Below are 23,389 nucleotides of genomic sequence, written 5' to 3' on the forward strand. Positions count from 1 at the left end.
CATATAGTTACAACATATATAATTTATTTATAGTATCTGTATATTATGAAGAAGTATAACTTTTTACTTTCTGTTATATATAGTGAGTTCAGTTCAGTTCAGTCGCTCAGTCATGTCTGACTCTTTGCAACCCCATAAATCACAGCATGCCAGGCCTCCCTGTCCATCACCAACTCCGGGAGTTCACTCAAACTCACATCCATCGAGTCCGTGATGCCATCCAGCCATCTCATCCTCTGTCGTCCCCTTTTCCTTCTGCCCCCAATCCCTCCCAGCATCAGAGTCTTTTCCAATGAGTCAACTCTTCACGTGAGGTGGCCAAAGTACTGGAGTTTCAGCTTTAACATCATTCCTTCCAAAGAACACCCAGGACTGATCTCCTTCAGAATGGACAGGTTGGATCTCCTTGCAGTCCAAGGGACTCTCAAGAGCTTTCTCCAACACCACAGTTCAAAAGCATCAATTCTTCGGCACTCAGCTTTCTTTACAGTCCAACTCTCACATCCATACATGACCACAGGAAAAACCATAGCCTTGACTAGACGGACCTTTGTTGGCAAGCAATGTCTCTGCTTTTGAATATGCTATCTAGGTTGGTCATAACTTTTCTTCCAGGGGTCTTTTAATTAACTTAAAAGATGCTTAAATTTCCTTAAGTGTCTTTTAATTTCAAGGCTGCAGTCACCATCTGCAGTGATTTTGGAGCCCCAAAAAATAAATGACACTGTTTCTACTGTTTCCCCATCTATTTCCCATGAAGTCATGGGACCAGATGCCATGATCTTTGTTTTCTGAATGCTGAGCTTTAAGCCAACTTTTTCACTCTCCTCTTCCACTTTCATCAAGAGGCTTTTCAGTTCCTCTTCACTTTCTGCCATAAGGGTGGTGTCATCTGCATATCTGAGGTTATTGATATTTCTCCCAGCAATCTTGATTCCAGCTTGTGCTTCTTCCAGCTCAGTGTTTCTCATGATGTACTCTGCATATAAGTTAAATAAGCAGGGTAACAATATACAGCCTTGATGTACTCCTTTTCCTATTTGGAACCAGTCTGTTGTTCCATGTCCAGTCCTAACTATTGCTTCCTGACCTGCATATAGGTTTCTCAAGAGGCAGATCAGGTGGTTTGGTATTCCCATCTCTTGAAGAACTTTCCACAGTTTATTGTGATCTAGAGTCAAAGGCTTTGGCATAGTCAAATAAAGCAGAAATAGATGTTTTTCTGGAATTCTCTTGCTTTTTCAATGACCCAGTGGATGTTGGCAATTTGATCTCTGGTTCCTCTGCCTTTTCTAAAACCTGCTTGAACATCTGGAAGTTCACAGTTCACATATTGCTGAACCCTGGTTTGGAGAATTTTGAGCATTACTTTACTAGCGTGTGAGATAAGTACAATTGTGTGGTAGTTTGAGCATTCTTTGGCATTGCCTTTTTTTGGGATTGGAATGAAAACTCACCTTTTCCAGTCCTGTGGCCACTGCTGAGTTTTCCAAATTTGCTGGCATATTGAGTGCAGCACTTTCACAGCGTCATCTTTCAGGATTTGAAATAGCTCAACTGGAATTCCATCACCTCCGCTAGCTCTGTTCATAGTGATGCTTTCTAAGGCCCACTTGACTTCACATTCCAGGATGTCTGGCTCTAGGTGAGTGATCATACCATCATGATTACCTTGGTTGTGAAGATCTTTTTTTTACAGTTCTTCTGGGGCTTCCCTGGTGGCTCAGAGGTTAAAGCGTCTACCCGCAATGCAGGAGATCCAGGTTCAATCCTTGGGTCGGGAAGATCCTCTGGAGAAGGAAATGGCAACCCACACCAGTATTCTTGCCTGGAGAATACCACGGACGGAGGAGCTTGGTAAGCTACAGTCCATGGGTCACAAAGAGTTGGACACAACTGAGCGACTTCACTTTCTGTGTATTCTTGCCACCTCTTCTTAATATCTTCTGCTTCTGTTAGGTCCATACCATTTCTGTCCTTCATCGAGCGCATCTTTGCATGTTATGTTCCCTTGATATCTCTTGAAGAGATATCTAGTCTTTCCCGTTCTGTTCTTTTCCTCTATTTCTTTGCATTGATCACCAAGGAAGGCTTTCTTATCTCTTCTTGCTATTCTTTGGAACTCTGCATTCAGATGTGTATATCTTTCCTTTTTTCCTTTGCTTTTCACTTCTCTTCTTTTCACAGTTATTTGTAGGGCCTCCCCAGACAGCCATTTTGCTTTTTTGCATTTCTTTTCCATGGGGATGGTCTTGATCCCTGTCTCCTGTACAATGTCACAAACCTCATTCCATAGTTCATCAGGCATTCTATCTATCAGATCTAGGCCCTTAAATCTATTTCTCACTTCCATTGTATAATCATAAGGGATTTTATTTAGGTCATACCTGAATGGTCTAGTGGTTTTCCTCACTTTCTTCAATTTAAGTCTGAATTTGGTAATAAGGAGTTCATGATCTGAGCCACAGTCAGCTCCTGGTCTTGTTTTTCCTGACTGTATAGAGCTTCTCCATCTTTGGCTGCAAAAAATATATAATCAGTCTGATTTTGGTGTTGACCATCTGGTGATGTCCATGTGTAGAGTCTTCTCTTGTGTTGTTGGAAGAGGGTGTTTGCTATGACCAGTGCATTTTCTTGGCAAAACTCTATTAGTCTTTGCCCTGCTTCACTCTGTATTCCAAGGCCAAATTTGCCTGTTCTTCCAGGTGTTTCTTGTCTTCCTACTTTTGCATTCCAGTCCCCTATAATGAAAAGGACATCTTTTTTGTGAGTGTTCATTCTAAAAGGTCTTGTAGGTCTTCACAGACCCGTTCAACTCCAGCTTCTTCAGCATTACTGGTTGGGGCATAGACTTGGATCACTGTGATATTGAATGATTTGCCTTGGAAACGAACAGAGATCATTCTCATATAGTGAGTAAAATCTTTTATATATAGATATTATAGATAGATAAATAGATTATATATATTATAGCTGTATATATAATAAATACCTACATGCTCTCTACCTGCATTCAAAAATTGTTCATTTTACCATATTTGCTTCTTTCTCCTTATTATATATAGATAGATAGATAGATAGATAGATAGATAGATAGATAGTTTGAGCACTTCAACCATCTCTCTCTCTCTCTCTCTCTCTCTCTCTCTCTCTCTCTATATATATATATATATATATATATATATATATATCTCATACCAAAGAGATTTTCAGTACATGGTAAATGTTGATGTACTTGACACTACAATGTAACACAGTTCAGAGACCTTCACAAATCTTTGCAGCATTCTGCAAAAGATCACAGAGGAAAGGATTAGAAAGGCAAAATGTGCTGCAGCACTAAGTGAAATCCAGACCAGTTAGACGACTTTTATTTATCTAGTAAACTAAAGTCTAATCTCTGTAAGTCATGTCTGTCTCAACAAAAATTTATAAACTGGCAGCGGGAGGGGGAAAAAGAATTCATTAAGAAGTGTAAAAACAAGGACTCACCCCTTCTGAAAATAACTTTGTCATTATTACATATATGATTTTGTAAATTTTTCTAGTTTTATTATCAGATACAGTTCACTCTGACAGAATGTAAGTGAATGCACACTTTCAGGAATAATAGCATACGCTTTCTCATAAACTTCGTTGCCACTGGGACCACAGGTTGCAGATTCTCTTGCAGATGTGGTCTTTTTTTCTATCTAAAATGCTCAAACTGTGGAGAGGGTGGGTCTGTTCTTTTTCAATTACCCTTCTTATCACATTCGTTAATATGCTTCACTCTGATTGAGTTATGACTTCTCCCTGCAGGGTGTGGACTCATTTATCTGAGTTAGTTTCCTTAAGCTTCTTCCGCGCTTGTTTTCTTCATCGCATTTTTCACCGCGTTCGCCCGGGCCTGTTAGAGCGTGCTGGGCCGGGCGGTGGGAGCGCCGACCTGGGGGACCTGCGAGCATGGACGAGGAGCTCCAGCTGCCTTCCAAGGTCAGGGAGCCCTCCGGGCCAAATGGGAGGACCCTTCATCTATGTCCCTACAGATCTGGTCAGGCACCTCTACCCGAAAAGTCAAGACACTAGTTTTAGAAGATGGTACAGCACTCACAACGTGTTAGGTGTTCTCTGTGGGCTGCTCGTGTGTGGAGTGCAAGAGAGACAAACGAGAAGAGGTGGACTGAAAGTTTAGAGTCTACAAACAGAGGATGTCAGTGTGGGAAAAGCTATATACAATTTATATATCCCAAATGCGTATCGTAAGCATCCTAACAGAGATGTTCACAGTTGTGTGGTCTGGGAGTCAAAGAGCTGCTTATCCCAGGGGGTTGGCTTGTTTGTGGGTTTTCCGAGTGTCCTCATCTTCATTGTAAAATTCTTACCTCTAGAGGTGGAGAGCAGAGTGGCAGGCTGAGTGGGTCAGGACTGCTGCAGCTGCTCAGTAGAAGCTTGCTGTGTGCCTTCCTCTGGGTCTGCTGGTTGCTGTGGAAGCCAGAGCCACCACCTCGGGAGGGGTTTCAGTGACAGTGAAAGAAATTCAGAACTTTCTCTCTGAGCAGCAGTACGTCTCTCAGGACACATGGATGAAGTGTCAGAAATACTCTGCTGCTGCTGCTGCTGCTAAGTCGCTTCAATCGTGTCCGACTCTGTGTGACCCCATAGACGGCAGCCCACCAGGCTCTCCCATCCCTGGGATTCTCCAGGCAAGAATATTGGAGTGGGTTGCCATTTCCTTCTCCAATGCTTGAAAGTGAAAAGTCAAAGTGAAGTCACTCAGTCGTGTCTGACTCTTAGCGACCTCGTGGACTGCAGCCTACCAGGCTCCTCTGTCCATGGGATTTTCCAGGCAAGAGTACTGGAGTGGGGTGCCATTGCCTTCTCTGAAATACTCTACTCATAGTTTATTCTTTTTGAAAGCGTGGAGGAGATTCCCCATCTTAACTCTCAGGCACAGCTGATGTCTCTGATACAGAGCTAAAAGGGACCTAGGTCAAACAGTGGATGCAAAGGAATCTAAGTGAAACAGTGAATGCAAAGTGGTTAGGGCGGTGACTAGCCTGTTGCAAGTGCTCGAAATAACCACTTTCACTGCTGATTTTATATTTAGGGGACACAGAAAGCCTGACAGGTAAATTTGCCTAAGTAACATTGCTAACAAATGGCCTTTATGCAACCATGTGACTAACGTCTCTACTATAATTCTCTAGAGCAGGTATGAGGTGAGTTTATGCTTACCCTTGTATTCTGAGCATCTATGACAGGACCGGCATATAACTGATATCGAAACTTTCTGTTGAGGACATTTGGTTCTTTAAAGCATGGACCTTGGGTTGAAATCCCAATTCCAGTACCTTCTAGCTATTTCACCACTTTTAGTCAAGATTTCTCCACCTATTAAAAATGAGACTTGCTGTTATTGTTCAGTTGCTAAGTTGTGTCCGACTCTCTTCAACCCCATGGACTGCAGCATGCTAGGCTTTTCTGTCATCCACTATCTCCTGGAGTTTGTTCAGATTCCTGTCCATTGAGTCAGTGATGCCATCCAACCAGCTCATCCTCTGCTGTCCTCTTTTCCTTTTGCCTTCAATCTTTCCCAGCATCAGGGTCTTTTCCAGTGAGTCACCTCTTTACATCAGGTGGCCACACTATTGAAACTTCAGCATCAGTCCTTCCAATGAATTTTCAGGGTTGATTTCCTTTAGGATTGACTGCTTTGATCTCCTTGCTGTCCAAGGGACTCTTAAGAGTCTTCTCCAGCACCAGAATTTGAAAGCATCGTATCAATTCTTCAGCTTTTCTTCCATAAAGAAGATATCCACACATAACTGCTGAAAAAACCATGGCTTTGACTGTATGGATCTTTGTCAACAAAGTGATGTCTCTGCTGTTTAAAACATCATCTAAGTTTGTCATAGCTTTCTTCCCAGAGCGTGGCTGCAGTCATCATCTGCAGTGATTTTGGAGCCCAAACAAAATAAAATCTGTCACTGCGTCCACTTTTTCCCTTTATATTTTCAATGAGCTACCCACTCTAGTATTCTTTCCTGGAGAATCCCATGAACAGAGGAGTCTGGTGGGCTATCGTCCCATGGGATCACAAAGAGTCAGACACATTTGTGTGACTAAGCATACACACACACTTGCTATAAAGTGATGGGACTTGTTGCCATGATCTTCATTTTTTGAATGTTGAGTTTTAGGCCAACTTTTTCACTCTCCTCTTTCACCTTCATCAAGAGGCTCTTTAGTTCCTTTTCACTTTCTGTCATTAGAGTGGTATCACCTGCACATCTGAGGTTGTTGATATTTCTCCTGGCAATCTTGATTCCAGCTTGTGATTCATCCAGCCCAGCATTCTCCTGTATATAAGTTAAATAAGCAGGGTGACACTATACAGCCTTGTTGTACTTCTTTGCCAATTTTGACACTTTATGGATCAAGCCTTATCAGGTCAAACGGGTTTACATAGCTCATTGAAGCTATGAGCCATGCCATGCAGGGCCACCCAAGATAGAAGGGTCATAGTGAAGAATTCTGACAAAACCTAGTCCACTGGGGAGGAAATGGCAACCCACTCCATTATTCTCGCCACAAGAACCGCATGAACAATATGAAAAGGCAAAAAGATATTATACTGGAAATTGAGCCCCCCAGATCAGAAGGTGTCCAATATGCTACTGGGGAAGTTGTTCAGTTGCTCAGTCACGTCCACCTCTTTGCAACCCCATGGACTGTAGCACACCAGGCTTCCCTGTCCTTCCCCATCTCCCAGAGCTTGCTCAAACTCATGTCCATTGAGTCGGTGATGCCATCCAACCATCTCATCTTCTGTCGTCCGCTTCTCCTCCTGCCTTCAATCTTTCCCAGTATCAAGGTCTTTTCTAATGAGTTGGCTCTTTGCATCAGGTGGCCAAAATATTGGAGCTGCAGCTTCAGCATCAGTCCCTCCAATGAATACTCAGGACTGATTTCATTTAGGGTTAACTGGTTGGATTTCCTTGCAGTCCAAGTGACTCTTAACAGTCTTCTCCAACACCGAAGTTTGAAAGTATCAATTCTTTAGCACTCAACCTTTATGGTCCAACTCTCAAATCCATACATGACTAGTGGAAAAACCATAGCTTTTACTAGATGGACTTTTGTCGGCAAGGCAAAGTAATGTCTCTGCTTTTTTTTTTTTTCCATCTTTACAAATTTTTTTATTTTTATTTTTTATTTTACTTCACAATATACTGTCTAGGTTGGTCATAACTTTTCTTCCAAGGAACAAGTGTCTTTTAAGCTCATGACTTCAGTCACCATCCACAGTGAGTTTGGAGACAAAGAAATCAAGCCTGTCACTGTTTCCGTTTTTTCCCCATCTATTTGCCATGAAGTGATGGGACCAGATGATCTTAGATTTTTGAATGTTGAGTTTTAAGCCAGCTTTTTCACTCTCTTCTTTCACCTTCATCAAGAGGCTCTTTTGTTCCTCTTTGCTTTCTGCCATAAGGGTGGTGTCATCTGCATATCTGAGATTATTGATATTTCTCCCAGCAATCTTGATTCCAGCTTGTGCTTCATCCAGCCTGGCATTTTGCATGTTCTGCATATAAGTTAAATAAGCAGGATGACAATGTACAGCCTTGATGTACTCCTTTCCCAGTATTGAACCAGTCCATTGTTTCATGTTCTGTTCTAACTGTTTCTTCTTGACCTACGTACATATTTCTCAGGATACAGGTAAGGCAGTTTTGTATTTCCATCTCTTTAAGAATTTTCCAGTATATTGTGATCCAGACAGTCAAAGGCTTTACCATAGTTAATGGAGCTGAAGTAGATGTTTTTCTGGAAATCTCTTGCTTTTTCTGTGTTCCAGTGGATGTTGGCAATTTGATCTCTGGTTCCTCTTCCTTGAAGTAAGCAAGTGAAGTCACTCAGTCATGTCTGACTCTTTGTGATCTCATGAACTGTAGCCTACCAGGCTCTTCTGTTCATGGGATTTTTCCAGGCAATATTACTGGAGTGGATTGCCATTTCCTTCTCCAGCGGATCTTCCCAACCCAGGGATCAAACTTGGGTCTCCCACATTGTAGACAGATGCTTTACCATCTGAGCCACCAGGGAAGTCTTCCTTGAAGAGTGGAGGGCAAAAGTGAGGCTATCGGTCTGGAGACAATACCTATCTCAGAGGCTCGTGGAGAAGTTTAGGTGAGGTGACACATGTAAGCACTCTGCGATACATAAATTCATTCTTCTTATCAAACTCAATACACGGAGGTGCACAGTACATTTTTGTCCCTTTAACGTTTGCTCTTTTTATGATTTTGTTAATTTTTGTCAGCAAACATCATGGTTTGCCACAAGGGGGCAATACTCAATGGAAATTGAAATTTTTACGAAAAGACCCCAAAACACAAATAAACAAAAAACCCAAACCAAAAAATCTCCCTAAAGTAGTAGTCAGTTTCTCCCCCCACTCCCATGTTTCTCTTTCTGTCTCTCTCCCTGTATCTTTTCCCTGGTAAACGTAGTTAGTTCATGATAATGGTGAGTTCATATTAGAATTCTGTTCTTTTCCTCAAGCCTGTTCTTTAGAAATCTATCATTATCATAAAATCTGAATTCTAGAAGGGAATTTTAGAAGTCATACTATTATGTGAGACAAACTCTACCATCTGCAGTTATTTCTGCTTCCTTAGTTGGTGGTCTTGACTTTGCTGCTTCCATAGCCCCACTGAGTCTTGTCTTCCTTGCTTCTCTAATTAACAGTGAAATTATCTAAATGAAATAAGCCAGACACAAAAGACAAATATTGTGTTATTTTTGCTTATATAAGGTACTTAGAAGTCAAATTCATAGAGACAGAAAGTAAAATGGTGTTGACCAGGGGCTGAGGAAAGTAGGGCATGGAAAGTTGTTGAATAACAAGTTTCAGCTGGAGAAGATGAAAATGTTTAGGAGCTGGTTGCTGGTGATGGTTGCACAACAATGTGAATGTACTTAATGCCACAGAAATGTACACTTGAAGTAAATAAAATGGTGAATTTTATGTTTATATATGTGTGTATGTTTATATATATATACATGTGTGTATATATATATATAAAACCACAACAGAAAATAATGTTAAAAATTGAATCATGCATTTTGCACATTTGGAGTGAATGTGTTTTTCTAGACCTGATATAAAGTTGAACTGGAATGATATAAACCCATTTCCAAGGAGTATGCTTTGAGAAAGGATAACACCCAGATGTGGATACAAACAGGAACATGGAGAGGGCTGAGGGTGCATTTAGTCTTCTTGGGTGCATTCCCCTTCTATTTCGTCATCTCTTACTAAGCCATGAATTTAGCCTCAGAATATCTTAGTCTAGCAGGCCTACGTTTACAAAACTAATTACAATTAATAATAACCCAACAGTTTCACTTACTAAGTACAAATTAAGCACCAGGCTTAATTGCCTGACATAATACAGGTCAACAAAAATGTTTTAGGTAGATTTACAAATATATATTAGTTTACTATCCTTACCTCATCATTTTTCTCTTTAAAATAAACAAAGAAACAAAGCCCACATACCGCATTTCAGGATTAAGCAAACAGCCATTTCTCTGAGCCAGTAACCATGCCAATGTGTATGTCAGCCAGTAGGGTTTGTGAAACTCACCATGCAGTTCACAGGGCCACATTCTGGAGAGGCTACATTTCAGTCCATTAAAATTTCCTATGCAAAAGAGCTTGCAGATATGGACACTCTTTTTTTTTTTTTTCTTTAAATTAAGAAAGAATCTGTTTTTATCATTATGGTAGGGAAATAAAACATGAAAACAACTGCAGTCAGTTCAAAACTGACTGTAAGTCACCTTAAAGCAAAACCATTTCTGGTGTCTCTCAAGCGTCTGGGTTAATGTGGCATATGAGAAAGCCTGACTAGCAGGTATAATTAAAGCATGAATCACAGGAATAAGTCATGAGTAACTCTGAAAATACTTACAGGGGAAAAGTCCATTATAAACACGCCAGACTTTGGAGGTTAAATGATGGCGGGTGGGAGGAAAAATCCAAACTCTATATAAATGAACTGATGATGGGCTTGAGTGAAAACATGTTGATGGCATCAGTGCGTTATTGGTTCAATGTCTGTGTGAGGCTCCGTAACACAGCATATTCTGCCTGGTGATATATAGGTACTCATGTTTTCTATTCTGAGAACTGTTTGAGGTCAGGCACCATGTTTTGCTTTGTCTTTTATAAATCATTTCTCTGCCCAGATCCTAATAATGTATACAGTAGGCATAAAGCATGAGATTACATACATGAATGGGTAAATGGTAATGTATATCTTAGAATCTAGATTAAATCTGTCCTGACATATAAGACTTTTAAAGAAAAGGTGAAAATTGACGTCCAACTTATGAAATGTTACATATCAAGGACTGTTGGTGCATTTTGAAAGAATCAATCATAGGACTTTCATTTAATGATAAACAAGAAGAGATTATTATATTTTATCCTGTTTCATATCTCAGCAGTTGGCATTGGATTTAGTTGCTTGTAATAGCAACATGGCAAAAGTTGAAAGGGAACTATTTGTTTGGCCTAATTTTTTCTTTCAGGCTGTGCGATGAAAAGATGTAAAATCACGTCAGGAGAAAACCAGTCCCACTGCAGCTTGTATCACAACATTAACTGACAAATAACATTGTTGTCCTCCACCTCACCCCACCTTCCCAGAAGAGAAGTATTCAACTGACAGGTCAGCTACTAAATGTTAAAATGACTCTAATCCTGACTGGCCATTCTGCCAATATTTGACGTCTAATGATGCAAACATGGATGGAAAGTTAAAGTCCAACTTCCTTGGCTAGGAAGAATTAAAATCAAAGCCATCAAATACACAGTTTACAACATCTTATCAGTCTTGGTTTAGTTTCCATGCTATTTTTAATGTCCATGTGTACTTAAAAAAATGAAAATAAAAGTCCTGACAGATTCTGAAACTTAATTGGGAAAAATGTAAAGCACTTTAACGGAATTTTTCCCATGATATGTAGAAGATTTTTTTTTAATAGATGGTTCAAATGGACAAAGCAATGAAAACATAGAAATTAAAAGCAGATCCTTAAGAAAAAATAACTGAGTGCTCAGAAACCCTATAGATGATGGCAGGACTAGATGTAAAGCAGTAGTTTCTTTCGCTGTCAAGGTTTTCAGAGAACGGAAATTTATTAGGTGAGCCTGTACCAGAGGAGAGGTAACTGCCTCTTGGTAAGAATTAACTATTCATTTGGAACTTCAGCCAACTTCCACAGTTTGAAAATCTCCATGCTTGTAGGGCAATTCCCTCCAGGTGAGGCGATCATAAAAGATATAGGATTGTGATGCAAATAGTTCCTCTTCTAGAGGAGGAACACCTAAGTCCGAGGTGCTTGTTTGTGAAATAAAAACGACCTAAAATCCTCCCTCCTTCACAGCAACTAGGAAAAACAACCACCACAAAACAGCCTTTGGGCCTCTGTAACTTTTCATTTAGAGTATTAAAAACAAACAAAAAACAAAAAACTTGACTCTCTAAGATCAAGGCAGTGAACGATGGGAAAGAGGAAAACATTTCACCCTGGAATATACATGCATTGCAGTGCAAACTCGAGAAGTAAAATCTAAGTAGCATCTTCAAAACCTGGCTTTAAACTTTAGGGAAAGTTAACGCTGGTTCAATTCGAGGGAGCGGGTGGTGAAGGACGGGCAAGCAGGCGTGTTGGGAGAGGGCGATCGTTCTGTGGTCCGGAGGACCCCGGAGTGTTACCGCGGGGTCAGCAGGAGCCCAGAGCCTCTAGGCAGCCAGAGTCACGCCCGAGAGCAGGCGGCGCGGGGAGCTGGGAGCGCAGAGCGGGCGGGGCGGGCAGAGGGCGGGGCGGGGCGGGCAGAGGGCGGGGCGGCGCGGGCCGGGGGCGCGGCGGCAGGAGGAGGGTCTCGGAGCCCGGCCCGGCGGCCGGCGCGCTGAGCCTGCGTCCGGCGCGGGGGCGGGTTTAGGCGGCCCGGCCGGAGCGGCGGCTGGGCGCTGGCGGCTCCCGGCGCAGAGCGCTGTCGAGGGGGCCAAGCGGGCGGAGTTGCCGGGAGCGTTCCTTCGCCGCCCGAGCGCGTTCCTCGCCGGCCGAGAGCGTCCCTGCGCCGGCCGTGAGCGTCCGTGCGCCGGCCGTGAGCCTCCCTGCGCCGTCCGCGGCCCGGGACCCCGCCGCCTCAGCGCTCGCGGCGACGATGCGCCCGGAGGACGGCGAGCTGAGCGGACCCGCCGCCCGTGCGTGCGCGCGCTTCCCCGCCGGCGAGGAAGCCTGAGCCCCGAGCCCGGCGCGGGAGGCGCGGGACCCGCTCCCCTTGCGCTCGCCCGCGCGGCCCGCCTCGCTCCCCGCGATCGCGCGCCCCAGCGGCCGGCGGCGCTCGCCTGCTGTGCCCGCCCTGACCGCCGGCCCCGACCTGTTCCCGGCGGCCGTCTGCCGTGCCGCTGCCATGGGGCTGCCGACCCTGGAGTTCAGCGACTCCTACTTGGACAGCCCTGATTTCAGGGAGCGCCTGCAGTGTCACGAGATTGAGCTGGAGCGAACCAACAAGTTCATCAAGGAGCTTATTAAGGACGGCTCCCTGCTCATCGGGGCGCTGAGGAGTGAGTGCGGCCGGCGGGCGGACTGGGCGCGGGGACCAGGGGAGCCCCCGCGGGGTGGGGGTCTCAGGGCTGGGTTGGAGGAAGCGGAGCTTCTTTTGTTTGAATGGGTTTGGGGACAGAAGCTGAAGAGCTCCCCTGCTGGTGGCCAGCAAAGTTTGTTCGGAGGTGTTCTTCACTTATTTACTTCCAAGGCTGCAGAGAAGCGAGCAGTCTCTGCTGGACCTCGGAGTGTATCCTGAGGAACGTTTTTCGGCATCTTTTTGTATAACGCTCCTGGAACAGTGTTGGGGACTGTTGTCATTTTTGTAACTTTATTCTGCCTAGTTTAAACGCTTAAAAAAAAAAAAAGCCCTTGAGGAAGGACTCAGGAGTTTATCTGAAGGATAAAAATGAAGCTAGTTTCTTTAGTGATATTAAAAGAAATGATTAAGTTCTTAGGTACATCAGCTACTCATCACTGCAATAAATCATTGCATTGGCACTTAATAGATTTGTAGCTTTGCAATTTAGTAAGATGAAGAGAGCATGGCACCAGTGGATTTTTATCTCTTTTCAAGGTTTTTTTTTTGTTCCTCTTAATTTTCGGTTTGCCTTGTAACTCTGGTGTGTTGAGTCCCTAGTGGCTAAAGACCAGTCAGAACTTCTGATGATCTATAGAAAGTAAAGACTGCCTCAATTTAGGAACTTTTCCCACCTCCTTTCCCACACACCTCCCGTTCAGATTTTCTGTGCTTCTTGCATTCTCTGAATCTTCACTTTCAGTTACTAGCACAAAAGAGAGTCTTGGGCTTCTCAGGTAGCTCAGTGGTAAAGAAATCGCCATCCAATGCAGGAGACTCTGATTCGGTCCCTGAGTCTGGAAGATCCCCTGGAGAAGGAAATGGCAACCTACTCCAGTATTCTTGCCTGGAAATTCCCATGGACAGAGGACTACCAGGACTACAGGCAGGCTACCTCCATGGGGTCCCAGAGAGTCTTAGTAAAAGAAACACTAGAGCTTCTCATAGAGAATTGACTGACTAAAGGATAAGGCTTTATAGGTTACTTTTCTGAGGACCTATTTGCTCTTTAATAGAAAGCCTCTGAAATGCAGCCCTGGAGGTCTCTTTTAGATGAGTGAGGTATTTCTGTTAAGGTGAAGAGGCCTTTGGTTGACATGGCAACCCCAGGATATAGATAGGGGAAGCATCATTGTGTATGTCATTAACAACATTATGGAAGTGTGTGTATGCCTGAAACTAAGAGGACTTTAGCATCTGATCTCTATTTAGACGCATGTATTCATGGTAAAGATGAACCTTAGCAAAATGCCTTGAAATTAGTGTCTCCAAATCCTGTCTATTTAAACCATCCTAATTGCTAAAACATTTACTTATTACTTGTGTTAACTTAGCCAGGGTAAAGAAAATGTGTTCTGTATCTACATTCAGTTAATTTCTGAATTTGATGCTGCTACTGATAATGATGGTATTTACTGATTTGTGAAAAATATACGAGTTTCTCTGCAGTTCTGTCCCTCTTGTGTATACACAAAGGTGAATTTAGCTTCCATCTGATTTACAAAGCCCACTTGAGCCTCTGGACTAGCCTCTTTGCATCTTGGAGAGGATGATGCCTCTTTGAAAAGAGTTTCCCTCTCTCAGAGCACTGATTCTTGCTTGAGCTGCCAGATGGTCTACAAATGACATTTTCTCCTCGATCGGCCGGAGATCAATGCCAGTGCTTCAAATGTGGAAAACACTTCCATAGCTGTGGTAAAACCTCTGAAATGTACATCATTTTACTAGTAATCTTATTAACTGTATTATGATTGAATCTAGCCTTGCAACTATCAAGTGCTTCCTTTATAGGTTTCTTCTTCCATTTATAAGTGAGTACATCTCAAGAGTGTAAGTTCCTTAAACATACAGACCCTGCCTCATGAACTTGAACGTCTACACTTAAAATGCACAATCTGTCTTTCCAGGATTTGTGAGGAGAGTGCATTACATTAACATTTGGTTATTACTTTTCTTGTAGTGGAAAGAAAGCGTTTATTAAAAGAATTTCCAGCATTAGCTGCCAAGCAGGACAGATCTGGAGCCGAGAAACCCTTGAAGTCATATGAGGGCACTTCTTTTTTTCCCAGCAAGCGACCTCTGTCCCTTGGGGAGGATGCTCTGGGGTTTGGCTACAGCTGCTGAATGGCTGCTCTCTGAAGCTGCTCCTGTAGGAGGACAGGAGTGTGTCTAAAGACTTGAAACTGCCTTAATTCTATCCCGCATTCACCAAGGAGCGCTCCTTTCTTCAGTTCTGCCCCTTCTGTTTTTCCTTTCTGCCTTAGGAAGCCTTCAGTTTTCCCCAGCCTTAAACTATGCCTTTCTATTCTCCATACCTGTTGTTTCAGTAAGTGTTATCCATTATCCACTTCATATTTATATGTAGCACTTTGCCGTCATTTATAATGAATGGTTTCTTAATAAAACTTTGCTGAGCTGACAATCATCCATGCATTTCTAAGCATCTTATATTATTTCCAACCTAGTTAATAAGTTTTCTGCTGAAAGTCTTGGCATGCTCTCTTGGGTAACACATGCTTTACTGTTCCAGTGAGAGTCACATGTGCTCCTTCAGCTTGGGTTCAGGGTGTGCATTTTTTTAGGAGCGAATTTTGAATGATCGTTATAAATGAGGACCTTGACTAGATGATTTGAACTTTAAATGTGTAAGGTATTTAACATATTTTTAAGATGAATGTGAGAGTTGGACTATAAAGAAAGCTGGGTGCTGAGGAATTGATGCTTTTGACCTGTGGTGTTGGAGAAGACTCTTGAGAGTCCTTGGACTGCAAGGAGATCAAACCAGTCAATCCTAAAGGAAATTAGTCCTGAATATTCATTGGAAAGACTGATATGAAGCTGAAACTCCAATACTTTGGCCACTTGATGTGAAGAGCTGACTCACTAGAAAAAGCCCTGGTGCTGGGAAAGATTGAAGGTGGGAGAAGGGGAAAACAGAGGATGAGATGGCTGGATGGCATCACCGACTCAATGGACATGAGTTTGAGCATGCTCTGGGAGTTGGTGATGGACAGGGAGGCCTGGTGTGCTGCAGTCCGTGGGGTCTCAAAGAGTCAGACAGGACTGAGCGACTGAACTGAACTGAACTGCATTTCAGTCTCACATCCACTCTGAGAAAATGGATGACAGTAAACGAGTTAATATAGGGATTAATGTAGACCTGAGTTTACGTTCTGATGCTGTCAAATGCTGTGTGATGCTTCGCAAGTAACTTAACCTCTGGGTCCTACCTTTTCTTATGGGGAGGGAACAGCTATAAAGATCTTACCACCAGGGCTGTTTGCTCATTTTGTTACATGCCATCTAGTCGTTTGGTGAGTGGTATTTGAGAGTATATGATACTGGTGAATTGGGTTTTAGTTCATGCTGTATGACTCACAGTCTCTACTCTTATAAAAGTTAGTCTGTGAACTTTGTTCCTTTAACAGGTGCCAGTTTGAAATTTTGGGTTGTGAAGTTATGGGCTCGTTTTGCTTATTAATTTTCTCCATTTACAGACCATATCCAAAGAAACATTTCAAAGTGTCTTTCTCACATAATTCCCCCTTTACTTTGTGAAAAATATAATCTCCCCTTCATAAATTTTTGAATTCAAAACTTTGTATAAAACCTTTTGAGTTCAAAGAACCATCTTTAAGTAGAACGTAGTCTTTCCAAGAATAGACAGACCCCCCACCTCCTAAGAAAAGAAGAGGAAAAGAGTGGGAACGGCTGAAATGGAATTGTACTCATTAAATAGAATTGATTACGTGGAGAGCTTATCAACATTCTTTCCTGCCATCTACCCTGCAGCATCTTGGCTATCCCACCCTTCTTATCACTTCTTATCTATTATAACACTTCCTCTCATCACCTTAAAGTAGAATTGGTCGGTTTTTTCCTCTACCTTTAGGAGAATGTTTCTTAACCTTGTGTGGCTGGGCTTCTTTTAAAGAAAAAAAAAAGTTAATGGACTCTAATATAATTTATTTTTATGACAGTTAAATATATTCATGAAACTAATTTTCATGCCATCTTAAAGGCAGATCAACTTACAAATTAAATATAAATAATACTGTGAATCCAATATAAAACTTGCAAAACTACATTTAATCAACTTAATGGATGATGTTATTTTGCCAAAATGACATTTTCTCTTCTATAAAGACTGCTGATAATGTCTTACGTATTGTTGATGATTCATTTTCTTATCGCTTTTCCTGATTGAAAGTGCAGGTTTTCAAAATCTACTTGTCTGTTTGATGGCCTTCTCTGACTCATAAACCTTATTTCTTTGTCTGTTCTTAAAGTGGTTGATCCATGGCATAAACAGCGGCATGGTAGAATGGTAGGAGTTGGTTGCTCATAAATTGATACAGAATATGCAGTTAATTAAGACATTAGCAAGAGGAAGCACACAATTTCTTTTTTTTTTTTTTTAGATTTATTCAAGTATAGCTGGTTTACAATGTTGTGTTACTTTCTGCTGTACAGCAAAGTGATTCAGTTATATATTCATATGCATTCTTTTTCACATTCTTTTCTATTATGGTTTCAGTTCAGTTCAGTTGCTCAGTCGTGTCCGACTCTTTGCGACCCCCTGAATTGCAGCACGCCAGGCCTCCCTGTCCATCACCAACTCCCGGAGTTCACTCAGACTAGTGTCCATCGAGTCCGTGATGCCATCCAGCCATCTCATCCTCTGTCGTCCCCTTCTTCTCCTGCCCCCAATCCCTCCCAGCATCAAAGTCTTTTCCAAAGAGTCAACTCTTCACGTGAGGTGGCCAAAGGACTGGAGTTTCAGCTTTAGCATCATTCCTTCCAAAGAAATCCCAGGGTTGATCTCCTTTAGAATGGACTGGTTGGATCTCCTTGCAGTCCAAGGGACTCTCAAGAGTCTTCTCCAACACCACAGTTCAAAAGCATCAATTCTTCAGCGCTCAGCCTTCTTCACAGTCCAACTCTCACATCCATACATGACCACAGGAAAAACCATAGCCTGGAGTAGACGGACCTTAGTTTATCACGAGATAATATAGTTCCCTGTGCTGTACAGGGGAAGCTTGTTATTCATTATTCTCTGGAGTAGTTTGCATCTGCTAATCCCAAACTCTCGGTGCGTCCCTCCCCCAGCCTCTCCTTCCCCTTGCAACCACAGCTATGTTCTCTGTGTCTGTGAGTCTGTTTCACAGGTGAGTTCATTTGGGAAACACACACAGTTTCTTAGAGGTGTCTGCGTTCATTGTCCACAGCCTCCGTTGGAAGCACGCTGCTGCGGTGCACTTGCGGTCTGGGAGTAAAGTAGATGTTTAGTGTGAAAGGAAACCCTGAGTGCACAGGCTGCGTTCAGATATCTTGGAGAGGGTGAGATTGAGAGATTCCTGCCTTCCATTTGCTGTGTTTGACTCGGTTTTTCACTTTAAGCCCATCTCTATTTTGTATGCGTTCAGGGTCCACTTTGCTACCAGTGTTTGGTGGCACAGGGAAGGAGTTAAATAAATGGAAGGAACAGTGACAAGTTTAAGGAACATGAAAGACATTCTGTAGTTACTGCACTGTTTATTTGCTCATCCTTGAGATCTTAATGAGAACTGCTATTGTTGTAGGCTGCTTTTGGTGTTTAAATTTGCACCTAGATTTTGTTTGGTTTACCACAACTCAATGCAGATTCCCATTTACCCTGCAGGAGCTCCTTCACTCTTGCTTATTGCACTAACGTTATGTTGCTTGTTGAGCTGGGCAGCCTTGTCAGAGATGTGGATGTGTACTTACTTCCACCGTTTGTCTAGAAGAATTTCTGAGTGAAATTCTTCCACTCATTAGAATCTGAGTTAAATGAGCAGAAATAATTGTATCTTTCAGATGAACGGTAATTAATTTAGGAACGGGTAGATTAAGAATGAAGTGCTCTAAGGTTCTGCTTCAGAGCCCTGTACAAGTAAGAGCAGTTTGGTTTGTGTTCATTTAAATGGGGGCTCATTAAAGTGGAATTAAATTCAGCTGGCTGAGAACTTCCGTCTACCTCTCTTCTAATTGTCTACATGAGCTTGATGGGTGTCCTCTAACAGTAACTTTATCTCTGTTGAATGTCTTTCTCATAAATAAGAATACCTTATTTATTTGTGGTTGTGCTGGGTCTTGCTTGCTGCACTCGGCCTTTCTCTAGCTGTCCTGAGCCGAGCTACTGTTTGTTGCATTCGCTGGCTTCTTATTGTGGTGCCTCTTCTTGCAGAACACGGGCTCTAGGCGTATGGGCCTCAGTAGTTTTGGCTCCTGGTTCTAGTGTGTGGGCCCAGTATTTGTGGAGCATGGGCTTAGTTGTTCCAGGGCATGTGGAATCTTTCCAGTTCAGTTCAGTTCAGTTGCTCAGTTGTGTCCGACTTTTTGCGACCCCATGAATCGCAGCACGCCAGGGCTCCCTGTCCATCACCAACTCCAGGGATCAAACCCCTGTTCCCTGCATTGGGAGGCAGGTTCTTATCCATTGTACCACCAGGGAAGTCCTGGATTTCCTTTTTCTGCAGGTAGTAATTGAGGAGCTGCCTTGTTGGAAAGGAGTGGGTTTCTGGGAGAACAGAGCATATTTCCTGTCTAGTGGAAGAGGATGGTGCGGCAGTAACCACCTCTTACATTGCCTCCCATGACAGTTATGATCAGGGTACTCTGAGCATGCAGAAAACTCAGGTAAACCACAAAACTTTGAAATTGCTGAACAGCTGCTTCAACAGACATGCTTTCAGTTACTAACATTTCTTAGAGCCCAGTGTTAATCATGTTCATGATGATGCTGAAGAAGCATTTCTCAGATTATATAAGAAAAAATAATAAAGCTTACATTCAGTATTGCTTTGGTGCCAAGTATATTAAAGTAGTGTATGCATGGAATGGCAAAACTCTTCTCTAGATTAATAAAGAGAAATGCTAAAGTGTTCAGGCTGTTAAGCCACATTCAGTAAATGTTATGCATCAATGAAATGTTTATTGTGGACAGATGAGAAAGGGTTAAGAAAAGGGGGTTATTTAGTCTTGAATCTTTTTCCAGAGTATTGTTTCTTGCCAGAGCTGTGGTTGCCACCTGTTCTGGCCCCAGCCATCCCTGTTGTCTTGTCTGGATGGTAATTTCCACTCATTCCAGCCTCTTGGCAGGTGCCAGACTCCCCGCTGGCCCACCTGCCGCCCACCCCGGTTCAGTTGGCAGCCCTGCCAGTCTTCCCTTTCCCTCCAGCCTGCTGAACCTCTGCCCAGCATCTCAGCATCCTTGGAGCGTATCCCCAGTGGCTCTGGCCTTATCAGCCGAGGACTTGCTACCTGCTTCTTGCTGACTTTCATCATGAAAATGAAAACCAGTTGCTGAGCTCCTGGCTCTCCAGTTCAAGAAATCTGCGTCAGCTTTTGCAGCTGCCAGTATTCTGACTTTTAATGGCTGGGTTTTATATAAGTGTAGTGACTTCCATTGAATTTGTTAATTTTAATGGCCCTTGGGGTAGGATAATAACAGGTAGATAATGGAAATTTAGTTATTTTAACAGATTTGTGTTTGGCCAGGCCCATTTAAACACTGGCTTCGATATTTCCTGTATGGTGGTTAGCTAGGATTCTAGCTAACTGGAATGTTTGGTTCATCAGAATGCGCCATTGTTCATATCTGCAGTTTTCCGATTTTATAATCAAGAATCTAGTTATAATGCTGAGGAAAATGTTGTGGCAAAACCTGCATGTATAATCCTCTGTAAGGGAAGTGCTTTGTTTCAGAAAAAATGAAGTGCAGAATAGTAAGGTGCCATGCGGGCATCCGTGGTGGCTGAAGAGTCTGCCTGCAATGCGGGAGATCCGGACAGCGGAGTCTGGTGGGCTGTGGTCCGTGAGGTTGCAAAGCATCGGCCACAGCTGAGTGACTACGCGCACATACAGCGTACCGTACAGTAGCTGGTCGTCTCTCAGTTTTTCCAACCTTTTTCTTGTGTTGCAGAAGAGTGTATTCATAAGAGAAAAAATAAGCCCTACTTCTCTAGGATTTAAAATTTTTCATTTGACAGTAATTTACCTACTTGTAATTTTTACATAGAATATGGTTGGGAAAAGATTAGGATAAAACTAATAGTTAACACTTTGTAGATTATTTTATATTAATTATTATAGATTTTTGACTTGCAGTTTTTAGATTTTTAATGGTAAAAGTCTCCATGCCTAATGGTATTTCTAAATATGCATTTATTTATTTGGCTTTGCCAGTTCTCCGTTGCAGCATGCAGGATCTTAGGTTGTGGCCTGTGAACTCTAAGTTGTGGCCTGTGAGAATCTCGTTCCCTGACCAGGGATTGAACCCAGGCTCCCCATATTGGGAGAGCAGAATCTCAGCCACTGGAGCATCAAGAAAGTTCCCCAAATGGTATTTTTAAAATGTCCAAACATGACATTTTATATATTGTTGTTTTATGTAATTTGGATGATTATCAGGTGCAATATATTTTGTGAAGGATGGGGAACTATCCTGGGATGATTCTCAGTGTTGGGTGGTATGAAAATATTGGGAAGAAATGCACAGTTTACACACATTTGTTACATGAATAGTACTCTCTTGAACCTTGGCTTTATTCTAGGAAAAAGTGGATAGACACAAAATGACCCCTTTCGTTTGAAAGTCAGACACATTTCTCAGTAGTGGAATTTCTGTATTTCCTTGCACAAATCTAAAAAGCCATACTGCTTGCTAGTTTATGAAAGACATGCCAAAAGTATTCCCTCATGTGTAAACATATACTGGAGTTTATCCAGATGAAAGCCCCAGCTTCAGTTGTCTCTTTAGTACATAGGAAAAGTGACGATTTAATTTAGAAAACTGATATGTGTTTGTAATATGTGAAATGAGTATTGTATAGTGTATCTCCTTTTGAATGGAAACTATGTAAATTGATTACTTTGCTGCGGTGAGACTTTTTTCTTTTTCATTTATTTAATTTTCTTATTCCTTAACATGTTTGAAAGATACGGCCTCAAACAAAACAAATACAAAAGGAGTGGTGGTAGTGGTGGGAGGGATTAGCAAGGAGAAACAGATTAAAGTGAGTTGTGAAAACAATTTAAATAGAGTGGTTTTGGAACTTGTATCAGACTTCTCTGTGCCTTCTGTGAGCAAGTTCTTATGTGACACTGGATGGTCAAAGGAGTAAGAGGTTACAATTGTTTTAAAAGTTGGTTGCAGAAAGTTTGAGGGCCAGTGTAAAAATTGTCAGAGATAATTGGTGTGAATTTTTAAGGGGTACACCATTTGGGGAAGATTTGAGAAAGTTGTGTACTCCTGAAGACATGTCAGCATAGGTGATAGGAAGGGATGTTTGCAGGCTTGTACTGACTGCATGGCAGTCCTGGTTTTCCTCAGGTGACCCTTTTAAAAATGTTATTCCCGCCCCTGGATCCCAGCTGCTTCGTGGCCTCTTGCTTTCGCAGTGTGCGCTGTTGCAGAATCCCTCTTCCTCATTGCGTCTAGCCTTCTCTGCAGTGTTGGTAGTGAGCAAGGGGCCCTTCTGCTGTTTGCTTTCCTTGTGTGACAGCGTCTGCCTGCAGGGCTCCAGCTCGGACCTCCTTCTCCCGAGCTCTGGGTCTGATTTGCAGCAGCCTGCTTGCTACCTGTTCCCACCTGGGCGTGCTGTGGGCCCTTCACATGCCAGGTGTCCAGCTGAAGCTTGTTCTTTGGGTTCCCATTCGGTCACTTATTTGCTCATCCACCTGGTCATCTTAGAGAGAAACCACTGAGTCTTTCTAATGCTTATGCTTTCTTTCTCCTCTGGTTTGTAAACTCCAGTTTTAAGATAGCTTTTTTTTTTTTTTTCATTCCACCCAGATTCCAGCATTTGGTTGGTCCTGCAATTTTCTGTGCCTACAGTATCTTAGAGGTGATGTTCTCTGCCTGCACCAACAGTCCTTAAGTGTGTGCGTCTCTGTGTATGTAGATACGAAATAATTTTTTTCTTAGCATAAAAAGTTAGAAATGTTTCCTCTCACAGCTCTGGAGGCCAAAATGCAAAGTCAAGGTGTCAGCAGAGCATGCTCTCTCTGAAGGCTCTAAGTGAAAGTCGCTCAGTCGTGTCCAGACTCTTTGTGACCCCAGGGACTATACAGTCAATGGAATTCTTCAGGCCAGAATACTGGACTGGGTAGCCTTTCCCTTCTCCAGGGAATCTTCCTGACCCAGGGATCGAACCCAGGTCTCCCGCATTGCAGGCGGATTCTTTACCAGCTGAGCCACCAGAGAAGCCCAAAGGCTCTAAGGGAGGATGTTTTTTGCTACTTCTATCTCATGGTGTTGTCAGCAGTCCAAGACATCCTTTGCCTTGTAGCTGTATTACTCCAATCTCTGCCTTTGCAGTCACACAGAGAGTATTCACTGTGTATCTTTGTTTATTAAATTTTACTCTGTCTTTTGAATATAAACTTTGAGGGCGCGTAGATATCTGTATTTTAATTTGACTGCATTGTGAATAGTCAGTAATGGTGAACATGAATCAGTTTACATTTTACTAAGAACATGATATGGAGAAGGATGTTGATTATCTGTGGAGCAAATGAGCCAGGAAATGGAGACTGCAAGTTTGCTCTTTAATATTTCACCTGTCAGGGTCATACTGACTTTTAGGGCTGGGTAACCCGGGGACGGCAGATGGCATCTGGAGTTGGGGTTCATTCTAGTCCTGTTGCTGCCGCTAAGTAGTGCCATGGGGAGAA

At 42.6% G+C, this 23,389-nt stretch overlaps 1 protein-coding gene across 1 annotated transcript in view; it reads left to right on the top strand.

The window, feature by feature from the left end:
- Positions 11,996-23,389, top strand: part of ARHGAP42 (Rho GTPase activating protein 42) — a 331,634-nt gene continuing 320,240 nt past the window's right edge. The window contains exon 1 of the mRNA XM_013969404.2: positions 11,996-12,629. Coding sequence (XP_013824858.1) covers positions 12,476-12,629 — 154 coding nt within the window. The 5' untranslated portion in view covers positions 11,996-12,475. The remainder of the gene's footprint in view (positions 12,630-23,389) is intronic.

This window comes from Capra hircus, chromosome 15 (assembly GCF_001704415.2).
Source record: "Capra hircus breed San Clemente chromosome 15, ASM170441v1, whole genome shotgun sequence".
Lineage (NCBI taxonomy): Eukaryota > Metazoa > Chordata > Mammalia > Artiodactyla > Bovidae > Capra > Capra hircus.